This window comes from Anabrus simplex, chromosome 11 (assembly GCF_040414725.1).
Source record: "Anabrus simplex isolate iqAnaSimp1 chromosome 11, ASM4041472v1, whole genome shotgun sequence".
Lineage (NCBI taxonomy): Eukaryota > Metazoa > Arthropoda > Insecta > Orthoptera > Tettigoniidae > Anabrus > Anabrus simplex.
Genome location: NC_090275.1, coordinates 95,521,755 through 95,537,131, shown reverse-complemented (window position 1 = coordinate 95,537,131; position 15,377 = coordinate 95,521,755). Strand labels below are relative to the sequence as shown.

General features: G+C 42.1%; 1 protein-coding gene across 1 annotated transcript in view; it reads left to right on the top strand.

Moving 5' to 3' along the window:
• The window catches only part of LOC136883160 (uncharacterized), a 117,129-nt gene that overhangs the window by 47,243 nt on the left and 54,509 nt on the right, over window positions 1–15,377 (top strand). Inside the window, exon 6 of the mRNA XM_068229616.1 lies at window positions 2,208–2,381. Within this exon, the coding sequence (XP_068085717.1) occupies window positions 2,208–2,381 (174 nt within the window). The remainder of the gene's footprint in view (window positions 1–2,207; window positions 2,382–15,377) is intronic.

The window sequence follows — 15,377 nt, the reverse complement described above, 5'->3', positions numbered from 1 at the left end:
GAAAAAAAAACTTTCAGGACATTCTGTAGGTATCCCAAAGGATTCCAGCTCCTGAACTAACAGTTGAAAATGATACAGTTAAGTGGGTTAATGGAGATGAGCAAATGGAAGTCATGGACAAAATGATCATGGAGGCAGTAAATCAAAACAGAGGTTGCAAGTGACAATGAAAATGACACTGTAGACCTAGTTCCTTGAAAATATCACAGGTAGCAGCGGCGCCACCATCTGTGAGATAATCACTGTAGCAAGCGGAGGATGTTAAAATCTTAGCTGTTTGACAAAAAGCTTGCTCCGCTGTACTCGTACATACATACCCCACGTCATTCCATCTTAAGCGATGGGTCGGCAAACGAGGCTTCTCCACCAGTTGCGGTCCCTGAACTTCTCTCCTTCTTCAATTCTTTCCAAAGTATGTCCTTTCTGTTGAATGTCAATCTTCACCATGTCCTTGTACCTGAGTCTTGGTCACCCTCTTGGTCTTTTGTCTTCAAGTTTTAGATCGTACATTTTTTTTGGTAATCTGTTATCACCCATGCGTCGCATATGTCCATACCATCTCAGTCGCTGCACTGTTATTTTGTCCTGCAGTCTTACAACTTGAGCCTGCTTGTGGATTTCCTCATTATGGACTCTGTCCCTCCGTGTTTTGCTGATCATGCTACGGACAAATTTCATTTCTGCTGCCTGGATTCTACTAACATCTTTGTTTCTCATGGTCCATGTTTCGCAACCATAGGTCAGGATTGGTACGTACTCATTGTTGTAAATAGGGAACTTATTATGTGGATATCGGTATGGTTTAAAATTGTTACATGTAAACATTTTTAGAGACTATATTATACTAGTGATACTTCTGTCCATTAGAAAAAAATGCCAAAAAAAAAAAGCATAAATACAGGAGAAATGTGTGTTAAATAGGACATGTTCATTTGCAGTTAGGTAATACAAAATCAATTTACTGTACATGTTAAGTCTTGTAACAACATTACTTTTTGAATGGGGGAATGTATATTTTGCTATCTTTTGTGTAAATAACCAGGACTTTGGCAAAATTCTGCCCGACAACCTAAAATTTTCTCTGTCGTACGAAGCGAATGAGCAAGTTTTGAGGCTTAAAACCATTGGCAAGATTTTGGGGCAAAGTCGACAAAATACTCTCATCGCTGGTTAAGGCGCTGGCTTTTTGAGCCCAAGTTGGGAGGTTCGTTCCTGGCTCAGCCCATGGTATATGATGTTGCTCAAATATGTCAGCCTTGTGTTGGTAGATTTAACGGCACATGAAAGAACTCCCGTGAGAAAAATTTCCGGCACCTCGACGTGTCCGAAAACCGTAAAAGTAGTTAGTGGGACATAATATGACGGCCGGTTGTTGTTTCAGTCTATAACGGAGATTTTTTTTTAGCTTTTCCTGAAATAATAATAATAATAATAATAATAATAATCGTATGGCCTCAGCTACCGTTTGCAGACATTTCGAATTGACGCCATCTGGCTGTCTGCTCGTCAATTTCGACGTTCCGGTTTACTCTGTCTGCCATCTAGCGGACCTAGAGTAAACCGGATCTCTCTTGGGCGTCTATGGCTGAGATTTAATTAATTTTGTCGGGTAAATACCAAATGTATCACCAGAGATCTTTTACATGCCGACATCGTACGACATGGAGTGTCGAATGGACTTTTTTCCGCCCTTCAAAAATCCGACTACCTCTGCCGGGTTTGAACCCGCTATCTTGGGATCCGGAGGCCGACACTCTACCACGGATCCACAGAGGCAGCTTTTCCTGAAATGTTTGATTTTCTTTAAGATTTTAAGTTGTAAAATGACTTCCTTTAATGGAAATTATATTTGAAACCGAATATTGAAAAAAAAAAAAAAATTACAATAATTTTTTAATTTTTTACAATTTGCTTTACGTCGGACCAACACAGATGGATGTTTTGGCGATGATGGGATAGGAAAGGACTAGGAATAGGAAGGAAGTGACCGTGGCCTTAATTAACGTACAGCTCCTGTGTTTGTCTGGTGTGAAAATTTTCATTGTTAATATTATTATTATTATTATTATTATTATTATTATTATTATTATTATTATTTCATTGTTAATTGCTATTTGATCATTTCTGCAGACTGACTGTTGCGGTTCCTGTTTGTAACACTTTGCTGATCTCTCTATGTGTTATTTATTTGTTTGTATTGATTTCAGGATGGAGAGTTGCGATGCGCCCCCCGCCACTGTCCTCCTCTACACTGTGAGGTACCTCTCCATGGGGACTGCTGCGACTACTGCCCCTCAGACTGTGTTGTGGATCGAGACGTGTACTTGACAGGAGAGCGCTTCTCACCTGCTCTCGACCCTTGTAGAGAGTGTCGATGTAAGGTAAGGTATATCATTCTCTCAGTTGTCAGGATAGTGGTCTTTGAACATACTTCTGTATTTTGTTCTTTCAAACCATCATCATCATAGACATTCACTTGCTGTCTTCGGAGTTTATCTGTATGTGGATTCTTAGATGGTTGAAGAGACCAATTTCTAGAACCACTTCTCTAATTTTCTTGTTCTTTTCTACAATCACTTTTATTGCACTTGTAACCTTTAGCTTTTAAAAACTATTTAAAATGTATATGCTTGGTCCACCTTGTCAATATACATGTGTGAACCAAGCACATACTATTTTAAATAGTTTTTAATAGCTTTAGGCAAGTCAGTACAGCAACAAATACAAATACCTGTTATGATTAAGTTTATTAACTTATAACCTTTGTCACTGTTATTCAAAGCTAGCTGTTGTACCTATCGTTGATGGATTTGTGTTTATACGGGGTGGTCAGAAACAACGTGAACCAGGTATATGAGCATTAGAGGGTTGACCATACTGGTAACTAATTCGAAAAAATGAATTCAATATACGAAGGGCGTACTATATTGTTTTATTCTTTATTTTTTTCTACCCAAATAAAGTACATTACACATTAATTGTTACGTCCACCTTCTCAACATTATCTCCTTGTAACCGTATGCACTTTTGCCATCGATGTGTCAGTCTCTCCAGACCTTCCTGAAACCATTCTTTCGGAGTGCTGCATACCCATGCCTTGACTGCTGTGTCCAGTTCTGCAAATCTACAAAAAGGCGACCACGCAGAGGTTGCCTGCCAACTGATCTGTTCGAAAACTCTTTGGCGGTGGACTGCCCCTATGCTTCCATTGCATCGATTGTTGTTTCGTTTGTGGCTCATGGTAATGGAACCATGCTGCCTCATCATCAGTCACAAGCCTAGCCATGAAGTCGGTTGGATCTTGATCATGGCGTTGCAGAAGTTCTCTGCACATGTCCACACGCCTCTGCCTTTCGTCTGCAGACAAGAGCCTAGGCACCCACGTGGATGACGCCTTCCCCAACTGTAAGTGGCCGTGCACGATCCACTGCAGGGTGTTTCGGCTAATTCCCGTGGCTGCCTCCATTTCCGTAAATGTGATGCATTTGTTTCCTTGGATGGCCTGTTCGACCCGGGCTGGTGTTGACGCTTGTCACATTCCTTCCAGAACTGGTTCCCTTGTCCACCGATGTTCGCCCTGTTTTCCAACCTTCCACCCAGTTGTAAACTGTTTTCCATGGCGCCGCATGTTCTCCACAGACAGCCACCAAATGCCGATGAATTTCTGCAGTCGTCACCCATTCTTTCCATAGGGACCAAGTCGTATAGCGTTGTCCCTAACGGTTGCTTTCCATATTGTCTCCTCCTACGCTGACAGTGTTGTTATGAAATGGCTATGACGAGTGCATTCATTAGCCCCTAAACGTGTGCTGCTACCAAACGGGGGAACATGACACTAGTTACATGTCACCACCTTCAAAAGTGAAATGTGAACCATATCCGGACGTACAAAACATGAAGTGTAAAACAATATAGTATGCCCCTCATATCACGCCATTGTCATTTGATAAGCTCCTGAATATAGCCAGTCAGATCGCTGTGTGGGCGAATTCACACGGGCTTTGCGAGGCGGTGTTGCTAAATCCGCACTTGGTTCAAGAGCAGCCTGAGAGCACCAATCAAAGAAAAACTTTCCCTGGGGAGGGATTTGAACACTGACCTCTGAACTGACAGAATCGTACCATAGGAAAAATGGCATGGTGACACCTGCTGAAACCCATAATGTGTTTTGTTTGATGCTGACTCCTTGGCATGGCTCTCAAGCCGGTTTTGGGAGGTGCAACACTGCCTGACAAAACCTGTTTGAATTCATCACAAAGCAGTTTGATAGGCTAACTTCAGCAGCTGATAAAATGTCAATGGCACAAGGTATCAAATTATTTTTTTCAAATTATTTACCAGTATGCCCAACTGTCTAACGTTTATATACAGGGTTAATTTTATTTCCGACCACCATGTATAAGTGCAGCAGTAATCCCATCCAGTATAGATGGGAGTCAGCACCCCATCAGGGTAATTTTGTCTTCTTCGGGCTCTACAGACATAGATTTCCAATCTCTCCATTTATTATTCCCTTTTCCCTTATTCTTAGAGTGAACGTTCACATTTTTCTTCTCATTTCAGTAGTCATTTTAATCTTCCTCATCATTAGTGGCTGAAAGCCATACAGATTTGCAGTTTATTAAGACAGTTGCAACAGCCACCACCACCACCTTCCCACTCCTAAGCCTTTCCTATCTCATTGTCGCCATAAGACCTGTCTGTGTCGGTGCGACGTAGAACAAATTCTACAAAACTTAAATTTGTAAATATCTCCATCATCATGAATGAAAACCTACAACCTTGTTTTCCAGTCAATGACTGGGTCAGGGATGGAATGAATGTGGCCTCCATGTAGTGGCGAGGATAGGAATTGTGCCAGCTGCCGAGGCCTGTCGGACTCCTCCGGGGCAATGATTAATGACTGACAGATGAAATGAAATATGATAGTGGAGAGTGTTGGTGGAATGAAAGATGACAGGGAAAACTGGAGTATCTGGAGAGAAACCTGTCCCATGTCCGCTTTGTCCAGCACAACTCTCACATGGAGTGATCGGGATTTGAAGCATGGAACCCAGCGGTGAGAGGTTGACGCGCTGCCATCTGAGCCACTGAGGCTTCTTCCATCATCATTATTATTATTATTATTAATATTATTATTATTATTATTATTATTATTATTATTATTATTATTATTATTATTATTATTATTATTATTATTATTATTATTGTTACCGTGTTTTTGTGGTAGTTATGCGTGAAAGAAGGTGCGGGGTGGTGAACGGGTCTCAAGCTACTAAAGTAAAATTAATTTAAAATTTAACCAGGTTATATTTTCTTTTCAAAAACAAAGAAATAACAAGCATGGCAGGTACAAAGTAGCAAGTCCAAGGGTAGTTACAATATTTACAGGGTTTGGGCTTCGAGCCCTGAAAACACAATGCTAGGGCAATCAGCCCAATTTTACCCCAAACACAAGTTTCAACAGAGGGGCAGAAAACCCCATTCATGCCTAGGAGCCCTAGCTCCAAATTACACTGAAAAGCCTCCACGAGGCATACAACACTCAATTTTCAAAAGAGCCACTCGCTCTCAAATTTAAGCCTCTCCCAGGCCACACCAAACTCCACCTTCAAGTTGTCCTCAACGGACATAAACACAGGGGTAAAATACCCAATCTACTGAGGTCTATAAAATGAAAAGAAGGTTAATTAAATGACCTCTAAGGTAACAATTTGAGAGGAGGCGAACTTGCACTCCTAATACACTTTGATTAAGACCTACTTGGCACTAGGCCGATAATACCAGGGCTAATCCCATACTAAAGAGGTGACTTAAGAAGAGAACAATTTGTTTTACATTAACGAAGAATAGGTTGAGAAAAATAAGTTCACCTCAAAACAATATGAGTGGGAGCTCGAGAGGGTAGGCACTCTCTATCCCAGTATGTAGCTTTAAAAGAGAATATATGAAAGGAGTAGTTACATTTAGGAAAAGGTTACATGGTGGAACGCTTAGAACCCGCCCCGAGAGTTAAACTGCTGAGCAAGCAAAGAAAGAAGTTATTAATCGGCCATTACCTTGTTGTTGACCGCTGCCGAGGAAAGAGGCGCTTCCCGCCTCCTGCTATGTACTTAATACACTGAAAGATGGAACAGAAGTGGCCCGGAGACCCTAAAATCAGCAGTTTATATCCTCTCGCGGAAGGTTCCAGGTGTCAGGGGAATGAAAACACCCTCCCACAAACTTTTTATTGGGTAGGATACAGCAACATATTCAAGTTGGGGGAAGATACCTACGATTGGTCAGAAATTAATAACAGAAATTCGGGATTGGTTAAATGCAAATCAAGGGGAAAGAGAGGGGTATACAGCCAACTTAAACAATAACTGAAATTTTTTTAGCAAAGACAAACATTTGAAATAAAAATTTCTCCAACAAAATAGTTCTTTGACTTCGCACTAGGGTGCACTATTGTTGATCTTCAGTAGTGTCCTCTAGAAGAGAAAGTTCACACTTCTTACTTCAAGCAAAACAAAAACACATCAAAAATGACACAGTTCAAAAACTCAAAATTTTCCACGTGGTGACATCTTTTGAGAAGGTAGCGAATTAATAACGTATATAAAGTTCAGACTTCCTCCAGCAGAGGAGTTTCAACTGGCGCAAATTTTAAATTAGCGGCGTGGAGGTGTACCGCCCGGTACAGACCTCCCCCCCCAAAAGTACCTCCAGGGGTGACACATGAAATCTGTTTGAAACCAGGTCCAAGTTATGCTGTGGATATGAAGATTGATTGCAGAAGCATTTATAAGATTTCTTAATTTGGTTTGATTCAGTTTCAAAATTTTGTTGTTGCAGGTGAAGTAAAGTCTTTATATTTGTAGAAGTTGAATTTCTGAAGATAAACTTTTAATACTTAGAGGTGAAGAAAAATTTTGCAATTGCCACCAAATATTGCTGTTGAATTCCCAAGTGTAGTCATTGCTTATCGTAACTGTCCATGTAGTTGATGTTGATTAAGTTGAATGGCCAGACCGGCCGTTGCAGCTTGCGTCCAAAGGGAGGCCGCTCGGACCCCTCAAGTACCCTGAGATACAGCTCGCCCGCACTATGAGGGGAGCAGAGGTGTTGAAACACGCCGCGCCCGCGGTGAACATATACAGGCTGTGGGCAAGTAGCAGGTTGTGCGCCGCGCATCAGCCTTGGCCGGGAGGAGAGCTCCGGCTCGCCGTGCACCTGACGTCCTCGCTGGAGAAGAGGGGGCCCGTCCTCTGCCCCAGTTGCTGCACGGCTCCTCGCGGCTGCGGGGGCACTGAAACATTAAAGCTAGGCGGCAGAATTGTGTTGGACCATCATCTTTTTGAGGGCACAGGCTTGGTGAAGAGGTTGAGGGGTCAGCGGCGTGCAGATGTCCATGGCATTTAATATAATTCAGCCACAGTGTGTATTGGAGCAGGAGACGGGAGCGTGGTAATGGCCGAGGCAAGGACAGGATGGCAGTTTAACAAATCGGGGGAGGTTTCACACAAATGCTTACATATAAAACAAAATATTATAGAAGGGGCAGAAAGCCTTAAAAGTGAAACTCAAAAAAAATATAACCTTCATATTCCTTTCAAAATAATATGAAGCAAGTTAACACGGAAATTACACCGGTTTCACCTGTGACAGGTGAACCCTAAATATCCTCTCGGTGGCTGGATTGCTTACTAACAACGTAACTGGCGTAAGAAAATCGAGAATGATACAAGGCCCATGAAATCTGGGGGCAAGCTTGCCCGCAGGAACAAAGTTCTTGACCATCACCTGGTCACCTACATTCAAAGTGGTGGGTCTCCGTCCACGATCATACCTTTCCCTAATCTTTTCATGAGATACCTTAAGATTGGCTTTAGCCTTCTTCCAAAGATCTTTAATATTATCCGGATCTATTGTCTCGGGTAGAATGTCACTCAGAGACCAGAGGTTAGAGAGCGGCGAGTTGGGAACAAACTTGAACATCAAAGAAGCTGGAGTAAATTTATGTGATTCATGAACCGCCGAATTCAAAGCAAAAGCTAACCAATGCAGGGACGTGTCCCACCTGGAATGATCTTCATGATGATAGGCAATAAGTGCGGACCTGAGATTACGATTAACCCGTTCAGCCAGAGATGGTTGAGGGTAATAAGCAGAAGTAGTTACATGAGAGATGGATAAGTCAAAACAGAATTTACGAAATAAATTAGATGTAAAAGCCTTAGCATTATCAGATACAATATATTGGCACGGACCAAAAGAAGCAAAAATAGAATTTAGGCAAGTAATGGTGGACTAAGCGGTAGCCAGCTTAGTTGGAAATAACCAAGAAAATCTGGTAAAACCATCTACACACACAAGGATGAACTTGTTAGCATTACCCTTTGACTGGGGGAAGGGTCCTACATAATCAATGTACAGGCGTTCCATGGGGCGTGACGCTTGATGGGAAGACAAAAGGCCTACCTTGGTGGACATGGTCGGTTTACTAAGCAAACAGGATTTACAAGCCTTTACTAGTTCACGGATTTCACCGTCCATACCTTTCCAGATGAACATTTCACGAATCTTTTCACGGGTTTTAAATATTCCCAGGTGCCCCCCCAATGGGGTCTCATGATAGTTTTTGAAGATCATAGGCACAAGGACAGCTGGAACGACAACCCTCATCGTCTTGTCATGCCTCGAAGGGCAACATAGAACACCATTCCTCAGAACATAAGGGACAACATGTTCCCCAGAAGAAAGGGTTTCCATTATCGGAGCCAGCGTCGGATCTTCACGTTGGTATTTCTCGATATCCCTAAAGAGCATGGGGGCATCCGTTAAGATGGCATTAACATCAGATAGTATGGACTCGGGAGGTGATGAACTGTCGACCGGTTCTTGGGTCTCGACGTCGTTTGAAAACATACGGCTGAGTCCATCAGCGACAATATTTTCGGTACCTCTGATATGTCTAACATCAAACTGGAAGGCAGAAATACGGATGGCCCAACGGGCTATACGACCAGTACGACGCGGCCTACCTAAGACCCAGCTTAAGGCTTGATTATCTGTCTCCAGGTCGAATTTAACATGTTCCAGATAGAGACGGAACTTCTCTAAGGCGAATAAGACTGCCAAACCTTCGAGCTCATATATGGAATACTTGGCTTCTTGAGCCGACAAGGTCCTAGATTCATAGGCGATGGGTCGCCTCCCTAGTTCAGTCTCTTGAAGAAGGACTGCCGCTACTGCTGACGACGACGCGTCGGTTTGGACGATGAATTTCTTCGAGAAATCAGGCATAGCAAGTACAGGGGCATTACAAAGAGCTAATTTAAGGTCTTCAAAAGCGGCTTGTTGAGAAGGTCCCCACTCGAATTTGATGCCTTTCCTACGAAGAAGGTTTAGGGGCGCCGCTCTATTAGCGAAGTTAGGAATAAACTTCCTGAAGAAATTCACCATACCAATAAACCTGGCGATGCCTTTGATGTCCTTGGGAGGTTTAAAATCACGGATGGCCTGTGTTCTAGAATGATCGACGGCTACACCATCAGGTGACACAATATGCCCTAGGAAAGACATAGAGGGCTTAGCAAAGGCAACCTTGGACAACTTAACAGTTAACCCAGCTTTACGAAGGCGATCGAGAACTTCTCGCAGATGATCTAGATGCTCTTCAAAAGTCTCTGAAAATACGACGACATCATCCAAGTAGTGATATAAGTACTCAAATTTGATGTCGGAGAAGACCCTATCTAGCAGCCTAGTGAGAACAGCTGCTCCCGTGGGGAGCCCGAAAGGCACGCGGTTGTATTCATATAAATTCCAGTCCGTGGCAAACGCTGTAAGGTGTTTAGACTCTTCGGCAAGGGGAATTTGATTATAGGCCTGATTCAAGTCCAAGATAGTAAAGAACTTGGCCTTACGAAACCATGAAAAACAAGAATGAAGGTCGGGAAGGGGCACCGATTGTAACACCACCTTCCGATTGAGAGCCCTGTAATCAATGACAGGCCTGAAGCCCCCTTGGGGTTTCGGGACTAGAAAAATAGGCGAGGAATACGCTGACTTAGAGGGCCTAATAATACCATCCTTCAACATCTGATCGATAATTTCTTTCAGAGCCTTCATTTTAGGTGGAGATAGCCTATACGGTGGAAAACGGACAGGAATCGAATCCGTGACCTCAATTTTGTATTCTATCAGGTCACAAGACCAGTGTGAAAAATAAAGTCCGCTCCCAATATAATGGGGCAAGACAAGAGCTTGGCCACAAACAATTTAACTTTCCAAGTGAATTTAAAAATACGAATTTTGACCAATAAGGAACCTAGAATTTCTAATGGGGATGAATTAGCCGAAACATATTGAACAGGAGATGAGACATAGTCAGGTAGTTTACAAACAGATTTCAATTTAGAATACCATTCAGCCGAAATAATCGAACAAACACTGCCTGAATCTAAGAGAGCTGTAATAGGCTCGTTATTTAACTCAATCTTAAGAAAAGGAACAGGTGCGGGGGAATCCGCCGCAATCCTAAGACACTCTTTGGGACCTTCAAAAGATAAATTTGAAAATTGCTCGTTCCCTGAATTTACAACCTGTTTACCAGGGGCTGAGTCTCGGGAAGATGGATTAGTCGACTCAGCCGAAGCCGCTAGTCACTTTTTATTATTGGCATAGGTAGAATTTGCACCAGAAGTTGAGCAGGAGGGGGTGCTATTCGAGTTTGGGCAATTCTTGGCGATATGTGAGAAAGCCCCACATTTAAAACAGCCTTGTGCTGAACCAGCTCCATTATTTGCCCTACTAGTTTTGACCAATGGACATTTATTGCGAAGATGGTCAGGCGACCCGCAACCATAACATTTACGGGGTGTGACTGGTCGGCGAGGTGGAGGCCGAGTATTACTAAACGAAGGAGGGGGTTCTTTTGCCACACGCAAAGAATCGGCGTACCTAACTCCTTCCGCTGAGACGGCCAACGCTTCAAGTTCAGAGAAAGTTTGCGGGCACGCCGCGAAACACAAGTATGACCTATAAGATGGTGAAATACCTTCCACAATAGCTTGTACAATTTGATCCTCAGGGAAGTGAAGAGCAAACACCCTAGTATAAAACTAATGTCTTGTATGAAATCAGCCAAGTTCTCATCCAATCGCGGTGTACACGATAATAGTACTTCTGAATCAGAGATGACCTCGCGCGGGCGGGAATAAAATTTGCAAGCAAGTGTGCATGAAAATCTTCAATAGATGACTGTTCGGCTACGGCTCTTACTATTTTGTCAGAAAGAATACCAATTGCATAAGGATAGATGATTTGCAAAATTTGACATGGAGAAAGAGAAAACACAAGGGCATGATCCTGAAATTCAACCAGAAATCTTAAAAATGAAATTACTTCACTGGTGGTATTAACCGAAAACTTAGAGATACCTCTGAGCAACATTGCCAATGGGTGAGGCAAGCTGCTAAACCCGGGTGACATAGTAGGTAAAGATTTCAATGGCAAGGAAGTTAATTCAGAACGGATGTTACTCAACGATGCACGGCGTTCAGATTCGTTGTCCAATGGGGCAGAGATAGTTTGAGCGGCGATGGTTTTCCTATTAACTTCTCCCTTATGAGGCTCTTCCTCGCTACCTACATTCACTGTGGTGGGTAGATCGCTTTTGGGAGGAACCTCCCCTGTTAACAATTGAGTGACCTTGCTAGATAATTCAGACATATTTTCAAGCAGCGTACTAGCTTCCTTCTTCTGAACGTCATTCAACTTTAGAGACAACAGATCGTTAACTCTATTGGAAAAATGAAACAGCCTAGCTTGCACACGCTTAATTTGATTAGGAGAAGGATCATTTTCATCAAAAAAACTAACTACAGAAGCTAGCCCAGTAATATTCTCCGTGATCGTGGAAAGAGAGTCGTCAATTTCTTTCTCTCCCAAATTGGGGATGGAAATGGGCAAATCTAGGGACTCTCTAAGCTTGTTTGTGTCTACTGCAACCGTGCCTCCAGATTGTACATTTCTAATAGTCAATTCATAGATCAACTCCTCCTTGCGCAAATAGTTAAGATGGAGAACATCGCGAGGGCCGGGCATGGTGACAGAACAATTTTGAAAAACTCAAAAAATTCCAGCAACTGAAAAAATAGTTAGAGTTCGGAACAAAACAATGTTTAGCCGTCAAAAGGGGCTAAATTGAGACCCATTCAACCACGCTCTGCTACCACTTGTTACCGTGTTTTTGTGGTAGTTATGCGTGAAAGAAGGTGCGGGGTGGTGAACGGGTCTCAAGCTACTAAAGTAAAATTAATTTAAAATTTAACCAGGTTGTATTTTCTTTTCAAAAACAAAGAAATAACAAGCATGGCAGGTACAAAGTAGCAAGTCCAAGGGTAGTTACAATATTTACAGGGTTTGGGCTTCGAGCCCTGAAAACACAATGCTAGGGCAATCAGCCCAATTTTACCCCAAACACAAGTTTCAACAGAGGGGCAGAAAACCCCATTCATGCCTAGGAGCCCTAGCTCCAAATTACACTGAAAAGCCTCCACGAGGCATACAACACTCAATTTTCAAAAGAGCCACTCGCTCTCAAATTTAAGCCTCTCCCAGGCCACACCAAACTCCACCTTCAAGTTGTCCTCAACGGACATAAACACAGGGGTAAAATACCCAATCTACTGAGGTCTATAAAATGAAAAGAAGGTTAATTAAATGACCTCTAAGGTAACAATTTGAGAGGAGGCGAACTTGCACTCCTAATACACTTTGATTAAGACCTACTTGGCACTAGGCCGATAATACCAGGGCTAATCCCATACTAAAGAGGTGACTTAAGAAGAGAACAATTTGTTTTACATTAACGAAGAATAGGTTGAGAAAAATAAGTTCACCTCAAAACAATATGAGTGGGAGCTCGAGAGGGTAGGCACTCTCTATCCCAGTATGTAGCTTTAAAAGAGAATATATGAAAGGAGTAGTTACATTTAGGAAAAGGTTACATGGTGGAACGCTTAGAACCCGCTCCGAGAGTTAAACTGCTGAGCAAGCAAAGAAAGAAGTTATTAATCGGCCATTACCTTGTTGTTGACCGCTGCCGAGGAAAGAGGCGCTTCCCGCCTCCTGCTATGTACTTAATACACTGAAAGATGGAACAGAAGTGGCCCGGAGACCCTAAAATCAGCAGTTTATATCCTCTCGCGGAAGGTTCTAGGTGTCAGGGGAATGAAAACACCCTCCCACAAACTTTTTATTGGGTAGGATACAGCAACATATTCAAGTTGGGGGAAGATACCTACGATTGGTCAGAAATTAATAACAGAAATTCGGGATTGGTTAAATGCAAAACAAGGGGAAAGAGAGGGGTATACAGCCAACTTAAACAATAACTGAAAAAAATTTAGCAAAGACAAACATTAGAAATAAAAATTTCTCCAACAAAATAGTTCTTTGACTTCGCACTAGGGTGCACTATTGTTGATCTTCAGTAGTGTCCTCTAGAAGAGAAAGTTCACACTTCTTACTTCAAGCAAAACAAAAACACATCAAAAATGACACAGTTCAAAAACTCAAAATTTTTCACGTGGTGACATCTTTTGAGAAGGTAGCGAATTAATAACGTATATAAAGTTCAGACTTCCTCCAGCAGAGGAGTTTCAACTGGCGCAAATTTTAAATTAGCGGCGTGGAGGTGTACCGCCCGGTACAATTATTATTATTATTATTATTCAAGTTATGTGATGCACATAATCATCACAAATATCTCCATCATTCATTGTATGGTAAAAATTATGAAACGTAAAAGATGAAAAATGATATTTTGCACAACTTTTGTTACTTGAAGTCTTTTAATGCAGCTAATGTAAACCCTTTCACTGACATGTTTTAATGACCAGGCAAGCCCTCTGGGCCAGGTTATTTTAAAAGAAGAAGTACTTTTACAGATACGTTTTTACTGATACTATACCTGAAATGTGTATCCACCCCTTAGACCAGTTTCCTGTCACAGAATTGAGGATGAGGTGACATGATATTTGGAGCTAATGAGGATGAAATGAATTATGGTGAATTAAATTGGGTAGAGGTGAAAGGAATTGGTAATGAATGGAAACTGTTGCAGCGTTTGCCTCAAAGTGAAAATGATAAACCACAGAAAACCATTCTCAGGGCAACCTACAGTGAGGTTCGAACTCACTCGCATCCCAAATGCAGAGCTTGGCTCCCAAGCCATAGCATGTTAACACACACGGCCAGTCCTCTCTGTGCTGTTTGTCTGCAGGAGGAAACAATTCCACATCAGATTAATCTCTACTACTTTGACAACTTCTTGCCCCCATATATTCTCCATCTTCCTCTCCAGAATCATGATTTATGAGGATTTCTGCATCAACAAGGGATGAATATATATTTTGAGACTCCGCGATGGCTACACAATGGCAGGATAGGTATTACCCTCCAACGAAGCTGAAATGACATCAGATCGCTTTCAAAACACACAAAATGGAGTGGTATATCTTCAGTACCCAATTTCTTTGAACATTGGTGTGGAAATTCAGAGCATGACACTATATCCTAGTCATATACCGACTTGGCAAAGTAGACACTGCACCAAAACGTAAATGTACGGGTTTGGTGGATGAGGCAAAGTGTTTAGAAATGAATATATCTGGATTTGGTATTGAATGGGTTAATGGAGAAATTTGACAGTTCTGGTTTTGATCCCCTTAACATTGATGTGAAACTGCATAGTAATCAAATAAGATACCAGGTGTATGCATAAGGTTTTCTGATATTTGTGGTAAAGAAAACACGTAATTTTCAAGGAAAATTCATTTTTTGTTTATTCAAAATATTGGCCATCGGCTTCCACACACTTTGCCCATCTTTCAGGTAAGTTATGAATACCATGTCAGAAAAACTGCTTGTCTTTTGTGGCAAACCATTCGTCGAGCCATTTTCCAACTTCCTCGAAATTGCTGAAGTGCTGCTCTGCAAGCGCATGCCCTATTGATGCGAAGAGGTGATAGTCAGATGGCACCAGGTCGGGGAAGTACGGTGGGTGCGGAAGGATGTCCCATCCAAGCGATTTCAAGGTGTCTTTCACTGGTTTTGCTGTGTGACATGGCACTTTGTCATGTAACAAAATCACTTTGCCATGTCTTCTGGCCCATTCCAGTCGTCTTTCGATGAATGCGTGATTGAAATTAATCATTTGTTGGTGATAGCATTGTGAATGAATGGTTTTGCTGGGCAATTGCTCGTCTTTGCACTTTTGTAGTTTACCAGAGTGCGCCTGTCTTTCACATTGAAATCACCACCTTTAAATAGTAATAACCATGTGTTACATGTTCTAATCGATGCAGTGTGTTCACCATATG